At 44.2% G+C, this 14,623-nt stretch overlaps 1 protein-coding gene across 1 annotated transcript in view; it reads left to right on the forward strand.

Moving 5' to 3' along the window:
• The window catches only part of LOC147430426 (dolichol-phosphate mannose synthase subunit 3-like), a 76,470-nt gene extending 62,616 nt beyond the window's left edge, over nt 1-13,854 (forward strand). The window contains exons 3-4 of the mRNA XM_086495734.1: nt 13,349-13,456; nt 13,531-13,854. Coding sequence (XP_086351860.1) covers nt 13,349-13,456; nt 13,531-13,590 — 168 coding nt within the window. The 3' untranslated portion in view covers nt 13,591-13,854. The remainder of the gene's footprint in view (nt 1-13,348; nt 13,457-13,530) is intronic.
• Nucleotides 13,855-14,623: the final 769 nt, after the last annotated feature.

The following is a 14,623-nucleotide window of genomic DNA, read 5'->3' on the forward strand; positions in this document are numbered from 1 at the left end:
ACTTGGAAGGGACTAAAAACAAATGCCTCTGCTATGGTAAAGGACCATTGGAGTTGAAGGGATTTTGTGACTCTGACATGGCTGGTGATGTGGATACACGGAAATCCACAAGTGGCTATGTGTTTACTCTTGCGGGAGGTGCTGTTTCATGGTGTTCTAGATTGCAAAAGATTGTTGCATTGTCTACGACAGAGGCTGAATATATTTCAGCCACTGAGGCTTCCAAAGAAGCCATTTGGTTAGCACGTCTATGCAGCGAGTTTGGTTTGCCTGACAAGGCACCTATGCTTGGTTGTGATAGCGAGAGTGCCATACGCCTGGCAAAGAATGCCATGTTTCATGCACGCACAAAGCATATTGATGTGCGGTATCACTTCATATGAGAAGTGCTTGAGGATGGCCTTATTACATTGTTTAAGGTCCATACATCACAAAATCCAGCAGATGCTCTCACTTAGTGCTTATCCAAAGCACAACATCACCTATGCATAGAGATGGTGGGATTCACGTAGCTTAAAGGCGCCATTTATGCCTTTAAGTGGGAGGTTGTTGGGTTAAAGGTTCAAATGGCCCCCTTTTGTGTATAGTTTAAAGGTTATTAACCTTTGGCAAGTTCACATTGAACTTGGCCACTAACTTTAAAATTGGTCCTATACTTTTAATAAAGGGAATGTGAGTCATTTTACTCACTCAATTCTTCCCCTTCCAAAATCTAGCGCTACCTCACTCTCTCCCTCTTCGTTCTGCTAGCGCCCACCTCTCTGCTTGCACTCGCCCCTCCAAGGTACACACCCTACACTTCTTCGCATGCTCTATCACTTGCACACACCGCTCTGCGCTCATCAGTTATTTGGTTTCTAACATCTTTCTTCGGAGTGCAACTTTGGCAGAGAGGGGTATCCTGAAATGCTTGCCATGAAACCCTAGGCTCTAGCAGATTATAACTTGAAATTTCTCGACATCTCTCAATAGATGTCTCTTCACGAGCTGATGACCTTGGAGGTCTGGTGTGATTGCTATGTCTTGGGACTACCATTGCCGCTAGAGGAACACTGTCTGTCCAAGAGCTGATGGACCATGTTGTGGTCGGCTATGACCTTATGGAAGGAATCTAACCCTAATTTTTGGTGCAGGTTATAGGATAGAAAGTCAATTGACTTTTTGAGCTCGACTAATGTCGAGATTTCTTTTTTAAGTTTGAGTCCTGTTTGAAACTTGTTTGGAATTTGTTTGAAATGGATGCTATCTGTTTTAAACCTGTCTTGGTGCCGATTTGAGTTGTGACTCTGGTTTTAATACTGGTTTCAATGATTGGTGATTTTATTCCTCGGTGGAGTAGTGAGAAATGATGTTTGAGAATGCTTGTTCATACTCATGGCCCGAACCCTTGTGGTTATTTGCGGGGGGAGTATTGAATGTTTGAAAAATGTTGTTTTTACTCATGGCCCGGACTTGGATGGTTATTTACGGGGGGAGTATTAAGAAGTCTGAGTAGTGGTTACTCTCAGTGTCACGAGGACGTGGCAACTGTTAACTATGTCACGAGGACGTGGCAACTGCTAACCTTAGTTGTTGGTTTCTTTCCAATGATTTTTGTTTTACTGTTGAGACCCTCTTTTTGAAGTTGCAAATGGTCGGACATTGTATGGCCAATGTGAACGGTAGCTTCACCCGCAGACGGGAAGTTGGTCGGCACTGGAATTCGTATAGTAAGAGGGTGTCTAGGCTCAGTGCAAGATCATGTAGGTCCCCCTGTTGCACTTAGCAAGTTGGTGGATACTAGGAAGTGAACTCAATAAAGGCATAAAGTCAAGGTGGGATCACCAACCGGAAGTATCCGACAGTTGGGCCACATTGCACTTTTGGATACGGTCCCAATGAGGATAGATGGTCAGATGACTAGTGTGAGCCCAACGGAATCATTTCCTAAAAATTAGGGAACTGCTATTTTGGGCCGTGAAATGTGTTTGCGTCATTACCTTCCATAGGACTAGGGGAACACTTTACAACTCTACCGCGAAGTCAATTGGGCAACCGGTCGGGAGATTTTTAGGCGGCAATCCGGCAAAAGCTTATAATCACGCCAAGTGGCACAATTTCATGCACTTGCCTCTTACAAAAAATTTGTTGCTGAATTTCTAGTTGAGGGAGGCCTCATTTTGCATTTGTCACAGGTTAAGAGCTATGGAGTGCTTTCTTTCCCTCTCATGTACAGTTTGATGCTAGGAGTGATGCTCTGCACACTACACATTGCTCTCTCTCTCTCTCTCTCTCTCTCTCTCTCTCTCTCTCTCTCTCTCCGTCTCTCTCTCTCTCTCTCTCTCTCTCTCTCTCTCTCTCTCTCTCTCTCTCTCTCTCTCTCTCTCTCTCTCTCTCTCTCTCTCTCTCTGAAACCCTAGCCGCCTAAGCCTAAGCTTGCAAGCAAGCCTTCCCCTGGGGCGAGGGGGGGGCCTCTGCATCCCTCAGCTCAGCCCTGTCCCGCCCCCGCCAGCAGTTTCAAGGTCCTCTTGGTCTGTCCCGCCATAGCCAACAGAAGCCAGCAGATTTCTACATCTGTCAATCGCCAGCATCGTCGTCTTCTCGAGCTGCAGATATGAGAAGCTACTGCGTTTCTCCATTGCCAGCAGAACACAAGTTGTAGCCCCATTCTCTCGAGTTACAGGGAGTGTCCTCGTTTCTGTGTTTCTGCACGTTTCGACGAGTTGAAAAAACGCTTTCTCTGCTTGCTTACTCTCCTTTAAGCACTATTAACCAAGCTTAAACTCGGTTCCCATAACCGGGCAACAACAGTCGAGAACAACATTGGTTCCCATAGTCGGAACTGCTCACACAACAGAGTCAAGAAATTCCAAGGATCTAATGGCCTCCTTCAGCACACCAACGACTAGCACAGGCAAGAGTTTCCTTGCGGTGGTAGCTGCGCCTAAGAAGGATCCGGCCACTCATCAAGAAGCAAGGATTACTGCTCTTGAAGCTCAGATTTAGGAACTTATTGAAGAGAATGCGCAACTCAAACAACGCTTGCTTAAGTTAGAGGAGACGAAGATAGAGAGCCAAGATCTAATTGCAAAAGCTCAAGGTGTTGAAGCGTCCCTTACCGAAACCGTCAAAGCAGTGAAAGAAGCTCATGAAGCGACACACGAGAAGATCGACACCAAGATACAAGCAGTTTTACAAGAATGCAAACTACAAGAATCCCTTGGTCTTAAGGTCAAGATTGGAGGACTTCACGCACCTTGGTGCACAAGCGAGGACACTCTCGAAGAGGCAATCGCCAAACTCAATAACATTCTTCAACCTGTCAACATCGAGCTTGAAACCATTTCCTGGATCAATGACACACACAAGCATGTACCACCCGAACATTGTATTCTCACCTTCAAGGACAAAGAAGAACGAAAAAAGCTACTACGCGAATCCCGTCTCCTCAAGGGAACAACGTTTTGGATCACCGAAGAATTAACCACAAACCAACTCAAAACCAAACCAAATGAGCTCAAGAAGGTACATGAAGCCCGCAAACAAGGTAAATGGGCAGTTTATCGAGGTGGTAAAGCCATCATCCAAGAGTTCCGAAACCCTAAATTAGTTCACTCCACAACTGACCCTCCCTAGTTTTTTGTTTTCCCCATTTCCATTTCTTTTTACCCTCCCAATGGACCCTCAGTCCTTAATTGATATGTATCGTCATCATCATCTTTCTGCTTAGTCGGAACCATTTGTAATGCTTGTTTTTGGTCCCATGGGTCATATCTGACCTCAGTGGACGATAATACAATCTATCTCTCTCTCTCTCTCTCTCTCTCTCTCTCTCTCTCTCTCTCTCTCTTCCCTACGTGCAGTTATGTGATGCCCCACATGAGGGCTCTTCATTTGACTGATGTACAATTGTGTGGTTTCATGCTTTTGTGCTGAGGCAAGAGCCTCCTTGAGCAGGAATAGGGGTAGCTAACTGCTACTCCAAAGCAGGCACCGGTGAGGGTCATAACTTCAGCGTACAAGTGCATTTTCAGCGTTGTGTATGCGCTGTAAATTGACTGTTTTTCAGCCATACGGACGCGAGAACCATTGGGAATCGTGTCCCATTGGCAGAGGACAGTTCGGGGACTGTTTGGGGCTGAAAATAGGGCAAAAACCAATAAATACACCGTGCTGAATTTACTGTTATTGGGCAGGAATCAGAGGGTTTATGCCAGTGGAAGTGAGTTCCAGCAGGGGAATTGATTTCGCGCAAGTTTCGGGGTTGTTATGTTGCTAAAATTTTGGCCAAAACAGGTGGTATCTAGCGGGATACAGGTAAAGGATTCCCGGGACTCTTTTTGTAATTTACTCTCTCAAAGTATAAAGAAATACTGAATGGGGCGTCAATTTTGGGGCCTACAGGTTGTCGGGTCTGCCCGAAGCATTCTAGCTTTCGAGCCGTGTGTGTACTTAAGTGTTAATTCTCGTCGCAGGTTTCCTTTACACGTTCTCTGTGTGTGTGTGTCTAAAGTAAGAGATTTCGGGTGAAAAGCCAAAGCCTACCGCCCCACGGGCCAGTTTCAAGGTTCCGTTGTCGGGACATCAATCACTTTTTCCTCAAGAAGTGAGCCAAGATCGATCCTTCGTGATTGATCGAATCTGCAACGAGATTAGCTTCGCTAGAAAAAACATCAACTAACTCATCATTCTTTTGAACAATCACGTCATCTTCATGCAAATCATCATGTTTGTGAGAAATCACATCTTGATCATGCAAATCATTTTGCTTGTCATTGTCATCCAAATCATCATGCTCATGATTGTCATTCAAATCATCATGCGTATCATCATTATCATTCAATTCATCATGCTTCTCACAATCATGCAAATCCTATGTGTCATGCTTGGGAGAAGAAGAGAGTGAGAGAGTCTCCGTCTCCTGAATCTCTTGCATCTGTGCCTGCACTTGAGAAAAGTGTTGCAAGAACTCGTTCATGTGTTGGTCGCTCTTTTCTTTGATGGCTTTGTTCTCGTGATCAAATTCTGCTTGTCTTGCTTTGTTCTTTGCTTGTCTTTGTGCGCGCTCACGATCCAATTTGGCTTGTCATCTTTGGCTTCCAAGCATGGTTGCTCGCGCTCACGCGCTATGGTTGCCATTCTTTCTTAGTGTTTGCGTCCATTTCTGCTTTTCTTTTTGCTCTTCTTTTTGCGCGTCTGCGATCCATTTCTGCCTTTCTTTCTGCATTTCTTGCTTCGCGTTCTAACTTCCTTTCCATAAAGATCTGCTCCAACTCCTCCATAGCAGTTAGTGCAATCCTTGACGTAGATGGGGAAGGAGAAGAGTCGGAAAAACCTCCTGGTGGGGAAAATTCTTCTTCACCTCTCTCATGCTCATCATCTCCAAGCGAAGTATCCATTCCGCTTTGAGTGATGACCATCCACTAAAGTATTGGGTTCTTGTGGGTTCTTGTGGTCTTGGGTTCTTAAGTTCACGAGGAACTTGGGTTCTTGGGGGTCTTGAGGTTTTCTTTCGCTTGCAATCTGTGTTTGAGAAGGATAGTTCTTCTCTTTTCTGCGGGCGCACCCCTTGGCGGCCTTGCGCTCACACCAAGGTTGCTTTTTCCCACCTCACGTCAATTGGCCGTCCGCTAAGTGCACGGTCCGGTCTCAATGAGTGAAAAGAGGCACAAGGGGAGGCTGGACAAGCCCTTCTTTCTTGGAATTCCTTTCACTCTTCAAAAACACGATTAGGAATTGCGCCCAAGTGAACTTTGGTTCGTGCGACCGCAACAAGCAAAAAAAAATTCTTGTGATTCTTGTGGTTCTTTCCTTGAGTGATACAAAACACTGCCAAAGCTCTGATACCAATGTAAGGTGCAGCGGAATGAATGTTTGAACTTTGCTCAAGATGAGTGCTCCGAACTGTGCTCAAGGTTCCTTTTGTTCTTATGGAAGGGAGAGCCTTCCGTTCTTAATGAGAGAGTGCAATGATTACGAACAAAGTGAGTGGACACTGTGCGTGCAAGTGTATGAGACTGAGAGATAGAGAGAGAAGGAGATACGACACCAGAGACGTAAACCCCTCCTCCGCAAGGCCCCACTCTTGTCGGTGAGAGTGGTCTACTTATGATTGCACAAACTGGTATAAACTGAATGCATGTGATTGATGCAAGTCTAGGCTATGTCGGTGTCGACGACGGTGATGGCGAGTGCGACCTAAGGGCTGAAATCTGCAACCTTTTATCTATTGTCCAAAAACTCTATGGGCTGAAATCTGCTGTTGCCGAAAACGCTATGGAAAACGCTGATTTTGCTGGTCCTTATGGCTGAAAATCTGCATCTACTGTGGGGCTGAATGGCTAGGGAAACTTGCTGAAAATGACCGGCTGAAAATCTGCAAGGGCTAAGAATCTGCAAACGCTGGAACTCTCAAAAAACACTAGGGCTGCAGATCTTAAAAAACGCTAGATGCTGGAGTCTGCTGGCGATGACTTCTGGCTGAGGAAACGCTAGCCAAGAGCAATTTGTGGCGATGAAGCTTGAGGAAAAACGCTAGGTGTGGGGATGTCTTTGCTTGGAGAAAAGTCCACCAAAGGGTTCTTGCTTGAGAAGTTGCCTGTTGAGCTTGGGCTCCTGCCTCCTCTTCTGCCAATTAGTGCTAGTCTAGGTTTGCTTATATACAAACTTACTCAATTTGCCCTACCTACTTTCCAACAAAAGTCACTTCAAAATAATAAGTGAAAAATGTCAAAAATAGGTAAAATAGGCTAAATGCACTGGAAAATTCTCCTGAAGGATTCTGATGGGAATGCTTATGATCAGGCTGTGTGCAACTGGAGGATATGCATCTACACTAAGTTTTTGGACATGCACGGTGTGCGAACAGACTCACAAAAGTGCCAGATCACTTCTAAATCTAGACTGACGGGATTGACTGAACCCTTGTCGTGTTGTAGCTTGTCCACGGACACATAGGGTTGGATGTGTCACGTGACAGTCGATCATGATTAAGTGTTACTAGTGTTGCAACCATCCTTATGTACTTTTATAGAAGTCCCACGGGCAGAGTACTTTTAGTTTAGGACCTCTTGGCATGCTAAAAGAAATACCAATTGACTACTATACATATTCCAATTGATCTGTTGACAAGGGAGTGGTGTGGCTCCCATCTATTTAGCAAGCCCTACATCAGACTCAAGTTTCAAGCTTTGAAACTACTCACGGTGAAGATCCAACAACGGGGTAATTTGCCTAGTCCCCCTCCAACTACTAAAGCCAGTTAATTCCTAAACTTGACCAAGTATCGTCGGATCATCTTACTGTTTACCTCCTTTCTCTATGTATCAACACCTTTTCAGGCTGAAGAATCTGTCTCTCTCTCTTTATCCTCTAGTTGCTCCTCAGGAGCCATGTCCTTGTCCTTGAAATTGCCTAAGAAGACTCACATGTAAAGCATTGTGAATCCTCTAGTGATTTGGCAGCTGATCCCGAAAGATATATCATTGTCTTTCAAGTGATCTTGAAAGTGCTAATGATCATAGTATCTCATAGCAAGCTTTGGGTAAGCTTTTCCTTTCCTATCATCTTTTTGAGCCTAGCCTTCTTAATCCTAAGAATCATCCAATCTCTTTCTTTCAGTTGCAATCCCTCGGATTCTTATCTTTTGCCTTCTTGTGCCTATGTTGAGATGTTTGCAAGCCTCTTTCACCTACCTGGAAAATGTTGGCACAAGATGGGCGGAACTTTCTTGCGACCCTGAACAATCTCAAAGAGGTCCATCCTTGTAGATCTATGAATAGTGCTGTTCTAGGAAAACTCAACCAAAGGGCAAGCAATCACTCAATGAGTGATCTTTGACTGACCATCTGTCTGGGCATGTAAGGATGAAGAGAATTTGAGAGTAGTATCCCAATTCTCACATGGAGCTCGCTGCAACAAATTAGTCATCCAAAGATCTCGATTGGACACAATGGAAGTAGGCATCCCATGATATCGGAAAATTTGAGCAATGAACAACTTAGCCATATGATCAGCCTTGATGGTCTTATTTACTGGAACAAAATGAGCTTGCTTGCTAAATCTGTTTATATTAGTCCAAGAACATCATGGCCTAGTAATGCTGTCCCACAGCCTATCTAGCATATGCAAAGATTGAAGCAACCCAATTGCCTTGTCCTTGTCGTACTTAGACCTTGTGACAAACCATGCACGTCCGCACAAATATATCCACATCTGATTTGAGTTGTGGCCAAAAGTAGTATGACTCAATTGCCTTTATTGTTCCTTCTATGCCCTATGGCCTGCAAATGGTGGATTCACTCCATATTACTTTTCGTCTTGTGACACATAGCGTCGCCCGCTCCATTAGAAAACCGTCTTTGAGAGAAAATCCAAAGGAGTCTCTCCATTTTGAAGCCTAGAATTCACGCGAAAAATCTCGTCCGATTCAAAGGGTAAGTAGCCCTACAAATGCGGGAGCTTGAGGGCTTGCTACGGTTGCGACCGGCACGCGAAACGGAGCCTAAAACAGGGAATTACAGTCTGCTGTGTAAATTTTCAGGTTTAGGGGTTTGGCCCTCATCAATCCCTAATACCCTTAGGAGGTGCGGGAAGCGAGGGGATCGCTGTACATGCGATCTGGTGCATTTTCGGGGCAGAAAAAAGAGAATTTAGTGTGCTGCAGATTCTCGCCAGGTTTGGGAAAGTGCCCATATGCGTCGGGAAAGTCATCCAATGCGTGGGGATTTGTCTATAAGGTTTCCTATCACAAGACGAGCACCACGTGCCAATAGAAAAGAACAGTCTGAACAGACTTTTAGCACTTCAATAACAATTGAATTGAAAGCGAGACGACATGCGACACTGAGTGGCAGAATTCCACCCCAAAGAGTATTGGCCCCAAACCGTGGCGCGCCTTTCGGTATTTCTTTATATTTCTTGAACTCATACAATGTCGGTACTCACGCTCTGCACCTCCTCCTAGAAGTGTGCCTGAGAATGAGCCCATGGCCTCATATTTAAAGGCCCTAGGCCCGAAAAGAAGTTTACATGAAAAGCCTTCAAACTCAAAAGCTTCTGGTCCAAAAGCAATGCTCAAAAGCTGCTAGCGTAAAGCATGGAATTCCGTATGCCAACGTAAAGCATGGAATTCCGTATAACTGCCACGTCAGCAATTAGTGCAAAACGCAGAAATCCTAGCTTGCCACGTCAGTATTGTCAGTGTTATTCTCAGAAATCTGCCACGTCATCGGTCCATCTTTATTCTAATCCTTTATGTCACTTAGGGCCCCATCGAACGGGGTCCCTATAAGTTGGTAGGACTTCTTCTTCTGTTACTTGTTCTTCTTAGGGTTTAGGCTCCTCGGCCGGCATCTTCAAGTTGGCTCCATTCTTTAGGACTTTAACACGTCAGCAATTTGTGACATTTCCTAGTACGGTTATGTTGTTGAAATCGGGCCAGAATGGTCTTTTCTAGCTCGGATTATGCAATATAGCTTGTAGGAAATCACAAGTTTTATTCCCTTTTTTATAAGAATAAAGAAATACCGAAAGGAGCTCCAGTCTTTGGGGTCAATAGGTTGTCGGCGTCTACTTGGTAGCGCTCTAGCTCCCAAGCCGTGTGTGTTTGACGTCACTTGACCATTGTGTTTAAAGAGCTACGCAGTCACAGGTTACTTGTCAATCCTAAGAAAAGTGAATTCTTCTTGGAAGAGATTTACTTTCTTGGCCACATAGTGTCAAGGATGGTGTCTGAGTGGATCCCGCAAAGATTGAAGCTATTAAGATATAGCCGGTCTTGAATACTGTGCACGATGTTTGAAGCTTCTTGGGATTGTGCTCGCACTATAGAAGGTTTATCAGGAATTTTGCAGAGATAGCTTCACCTCTTCATGCTTTGCAAGAGAAAGAGGTCACTTTCAGATGAACCCAAAAAGAGATTTCAACTTTTAGTCTCTTGAAGGAAAAGTTGACTTCAGATCTCGTGATTGTTTTACCAAATCTTAGGAAGTCATTTGTGGTCCAGTGTGACGCGTGTGGCAATAGCAGCAGAGCAGTGCTAATGCAAGATGGACGGGTAGTAGCTTATGAAAACAGAATTTTAGAGAAGACTATGCAAATTTACGAGAAAGAGCTTTTGGCCGTGATTCATGCGCTTTCTAGTTGGAAGCACTACCTGTTAGGTGCTGATTTTGTTGTCGAGACAGATCATCAGACTTTGCGATACTTCTTGACACAGTCAAAGCTATCCGAAAATCATATGCGATGGGCAAACATTCTTTCTATGTTCCACTTCCAGATTATGCACGTGGAAGGCAAGAAGAATGTTGTGGCTGATGCGTTAGCCAGACAACCACAAATTTCAGCTGTGTCAATTCCTTATCATCATGAGCTTGATAACATGAAGGAACAATATAGTACCGATGAAGATTTTGCAAGGATCTTTGAACAATTGCAAGATGGGCAACGCCATGAGCACTACCTCCTCAAGGATGGTTTTATGATGATGCATGGTAGACTGTGTCACTAAGCCATTGGCGACATAAGGTTATGGTAGAAAGCCATGTCCCACCGTATGCAAGGCATCGTTGTATAGATGCAACAGTGAAAGCGGTCGAGACATTTTTTTATTGGCCTACTTTGAGGAGAGATGTGGATGCCTTTGTGCGAGCATGTGTGATTTGCCAAAAGGTCAAGTTTGACAGGCAAAAAGGCACCAGGGTTGTTACACTCACTGCCGATTCCAGATAAGCCATGGGAAAGCATTGCTATGGATTTTATCTTTGATCGTCCAAGAACGCCGACAGGGAATGATGATATATGGACCATTATTTGTATGTTTAACAATCAAGCCCATTCTATTCCTATCAAGAAGAAGATAAAATCTGACCAGATGGCACGGTTGTTCATGTACAGTGTGTTTAGGTACCATGGTATGCCACAATCGATTGTCAGTGATCATGATCCTGGCATGACGAGTTTGTTTTGGAGAGGATTATTTGAAAACATGGGCACTAGGCTCAAGTTGTCATCCTCATTTCATCCACAAACTGATGGAAAGTCAGAAGAGGCTAATTCTAGTGTCTTGGATCTACCGAAGTGTTATGTGTCAGATGATAAGGGCAAATGAGAACATTATTTGCCTATGCTTGAGCATGCCTACAACAATACGGTGCATTTGTTCATAGGCAAGGCACCTTCTGAGATTGTTGAAGGTGGCAAAAAGGTTTCTCCCATTTTGCATACGAAGGACAAGATCTTTGAGTCAGATCGATATGTTGAGAACATGGATGAAATATATAAGAAGATTAAGCTTGCCTTTGAGAAGACTCAAGCAAAGCAGAAAAGGGCTGATGATCTTCACCGTCGTGAATTACTATTTTCACCTGGTGATTGGGTACTTTTACGGTTTGAAAAGGCAAGGTTAAAGAAGATGAAGGGCAAGGAAAGGTTGTTTCCGAAACTCAACATGCGTTATTAGGGCCTTGATAAGCTCAACGATACTACTTATAGGCTGAAATTGCCTGACACTTGGAAGATTCATAATGCGTTTCACGTGAGTCTTCTAAGACCCTTTGTGGGTGATGTGCCAGAAGATCTGCCACTGGAGGATCAACCAGAAGTTGATGAACTTGATGAGATCTTGGTACTCGAGCAAATTTTGCCACATAAAGAAAGAAATGTTAAGGGACAGGTTGCAAGACGCTATTTGGTGAAGTTAAAAAACTATCCACCTATGGATGCAAAGTGGATGGAAGAGCATGAAGTGTTAGAGTCACCAAATGTATTGTAGCTTTACCTTGAGGCCTTTGGGTTACAGCCTATGTATGCCCCAACCCAATGTGTGCAAAGGAGGGGTAATGATGGAGCTAGCACATCAAATGTGCATACAGATTGGTTGCAATAGAAGTGTGCATCGCTCTTCAAGTGTTAAAGGTATTATGCTCACTTCTATCATAGATGGAAATGACAAAAGTATGAATGTCTCATTAAGTCATTTGTATCTTTGTGTTATGACCCTTCTTGCGGGTACATGTGATGATAAAAGCGTGGTGACAACACAAGATCATTAATGGCATGTATATAGCATGCAATCGAGGACGTTTGCGATTTCAAGAGGGAGGTATGTCACGAGGACGTGGCAATTGCTAACCTTAGTTGTTGGTTTCTTTCCGCTGATTTTTATTTAATTTTTGGGACCCTCTTTTTGAAGTCACAAATGGCCGAACATTGTGTGGCCAGTGTGAAACAGCCGATGGCCTAGAGTTTCACCCGCAGACGGGAAGGCCTTGTCTCCACGAGTTGGTCGGGGCGACCGGCACTAAAATCCGAGCAGTAGGGTGTCTAAGCTCAACTCAAAGTCATTTAGGGCCCCTTGTTACACTTATAAGTTGGTGGGTACTAGGAATTAACTCAAAAGGGGCTAAGTGGACACATGGCGGTTCCCGAGCAAAAATGCCAAGCCAACATGAAGAGGGCGCGTGCAAATTGAGGGAGGAGGCTGATTTTAGTTCATTAAGTGAACTACAGTGTGTGGGTGAGTAGTGGGTGCAGGTTTCACCGCTTTAATGGAAAGCTTGCCTTCTCCCTTGCTTTAGGTAGCGCGATGATTCCGCTCTCGTGCACACCTCCCACGTGATGCCCCGCTAGAGGGCTTTTCATCTGTATGTACAGTTGTGTGGGTTTATGCGCGATTGCCAAGGCAAGAGCCTCTTGCACAGGTATTGGATTAGCTAGTTGCTAATCCCCCGCAGGTACAAGTGAATTTGGAGAGATTTCACGTAAAAACTTGTCTTCAAAGGGCAAGTTGCCCTACGGGTGTGGGAGCTTGAGGGCTTGCTACGGATGTGAACGGCACGCCAAATAGAGCCCAAAACAGGGAATTACAACCTGCTGTGTAAATTTGGAGGTTTAGAGTTTTGGCCCTAATCGATCCCTAATACCCCCAAGACGTCCGGGGAAGCAAGGGGATCGCTGTACATGCAATTTGGTGCATTTTTGGGGCAGAAAATAGAGAATTCAGCGTGCTCCAGATTCTTGCCAGGTTTGGGAGAGTGCCAGTATGCTCCGGGAAAGTCATCCAATGCATGGGGATTTTGTTTGTGAAGTTTTGGAGTGTTAATTCTAGCAGTAGGTTTTTATTGGCGAAGTTTCTGTGTGTCCTTAAGTCTTAAGTAAAGTTTTGGGTGAAAGCCAAAGTCTACTGCCCTATGGGCCGGTTTGAGTATGTGACAGACTTTAGGGTTCCAGATTAAAGATTTATGGGTATGGCTTTTGAGAAACTGGATCAGCCTTAGAGGCATGCTCGGCAAATTTTAAGTGTATCAACTTCTCATGTCTTTCTTCATTTTGTAACTCAGTGTTAGGAACTGATGACGTTGTATTGCAGCTTCCTTTGTACGCTGTGGTGGTGTTGGGTTGTTATGGTTTGGCCATGGTTGGATATGGCTTGATGGTGTTCCCAACTTGCCCACAAGAGGCAGTTCTCTTGCAAAAGGTAACATAGAGCAATCTCTCACAGCTTACAATTTGTTGTGGTGCTATACTAACATCAGTTTTTCCTTCGTGCAGGATATAGCTGAGGCAAAAGAGTTTTTACAGAGAAACCAAATAGATATTTTTAGAAGCTGAGCAATCTAGTGCAAATTGTAGTCTAGGCTACACAAAGGAGGTGAGCCAACAGTAACTGAAATCAGGCTACTGTCCTTAACTTAGTTCTTAAGATATGCTGCATACCAGTCAAATCCTATAGTTGATGTAAAACAGTTGAAGAGCAAAACAACACATCTTGAAGCACTTCTGATAAAATGCGGCTGTACGTGTACTGTGTACATGAATGGACACCTTTCAAATGTTTGATACACTCAATTCCTCTTTAATCACATTCTTTGTTCATATTGTTTTTCAATTGGGTTGTTAACATTGATAAGTTTATGAACAATCTCATGTTAGGATGTTTCTATTTTCTTTGTGTGGACTTCTTGATCTGCAGCTTTGGGAGGAAAAGGAACAGATTGCCAGTGCAGGATGAGAACTCCATCAACCTGGTCAAGATGCTGGTTGTAGGCTCGACTTTAACCTTGCTAGCCAGGTTCCTCCCTTTATGTGCTGCATGCTTTATATATGCCAAGATATACGCCTTAGTCTTGGTTACATGGTGGACTATCTGTGATGTTTCTTACCATCTTTTGGAGATACTAATGGGAGAGCTGGACTGCCAGGAGATGGATATGTATTGTATGTGGCTGATTGGCCATGGTTTTCCGCTTGGTTTTGGAGACTGATCTCCCACTTTTGTCTTCTTCGCGCTTGATCAGCGGCAACATTACATGGCCTTATGCCTCTACTCAATGAATCCTGCATTCAGCTCATATGCCACCTTATATAAATATCTATAAAGGAATGGTAGCTTGTAAAGCCTTGTATCAATGCTTCTGATACCCCTCAATCGTCTCTACTTGCACAATATATTGTTCTTCATGCATTCGCGTGTATGCATAATAGATGTCCTCGCATTGGGCATGCTAGCAGTTCACAGTGATAGCTAGTGCAGGTGCCGGGTGGATTGGAAGATGTGTTGTTTTCACATATTGGGGGTAGAGCCTTCCTCCACTTCCAAATTATGCATTCATACCTTGTACAATTTATGGGATGACTCCTCGGG

This window comes from Adiantum capillus-veneris, chromosome 22 (assembly GCF_014529385.1).
Source record: "Adiantum capillus-veneris isolate H3 chromosome 22, ASM1452938v2, whole genome shotgun sequence".
Taxonomy (NCBI): Eukaryota; Viridiplantae; Streptophyta; class Polypodiopsida; order Polypodiales; family Pteridaceae; genus Adiantum; species Adiantum capillus-veneris.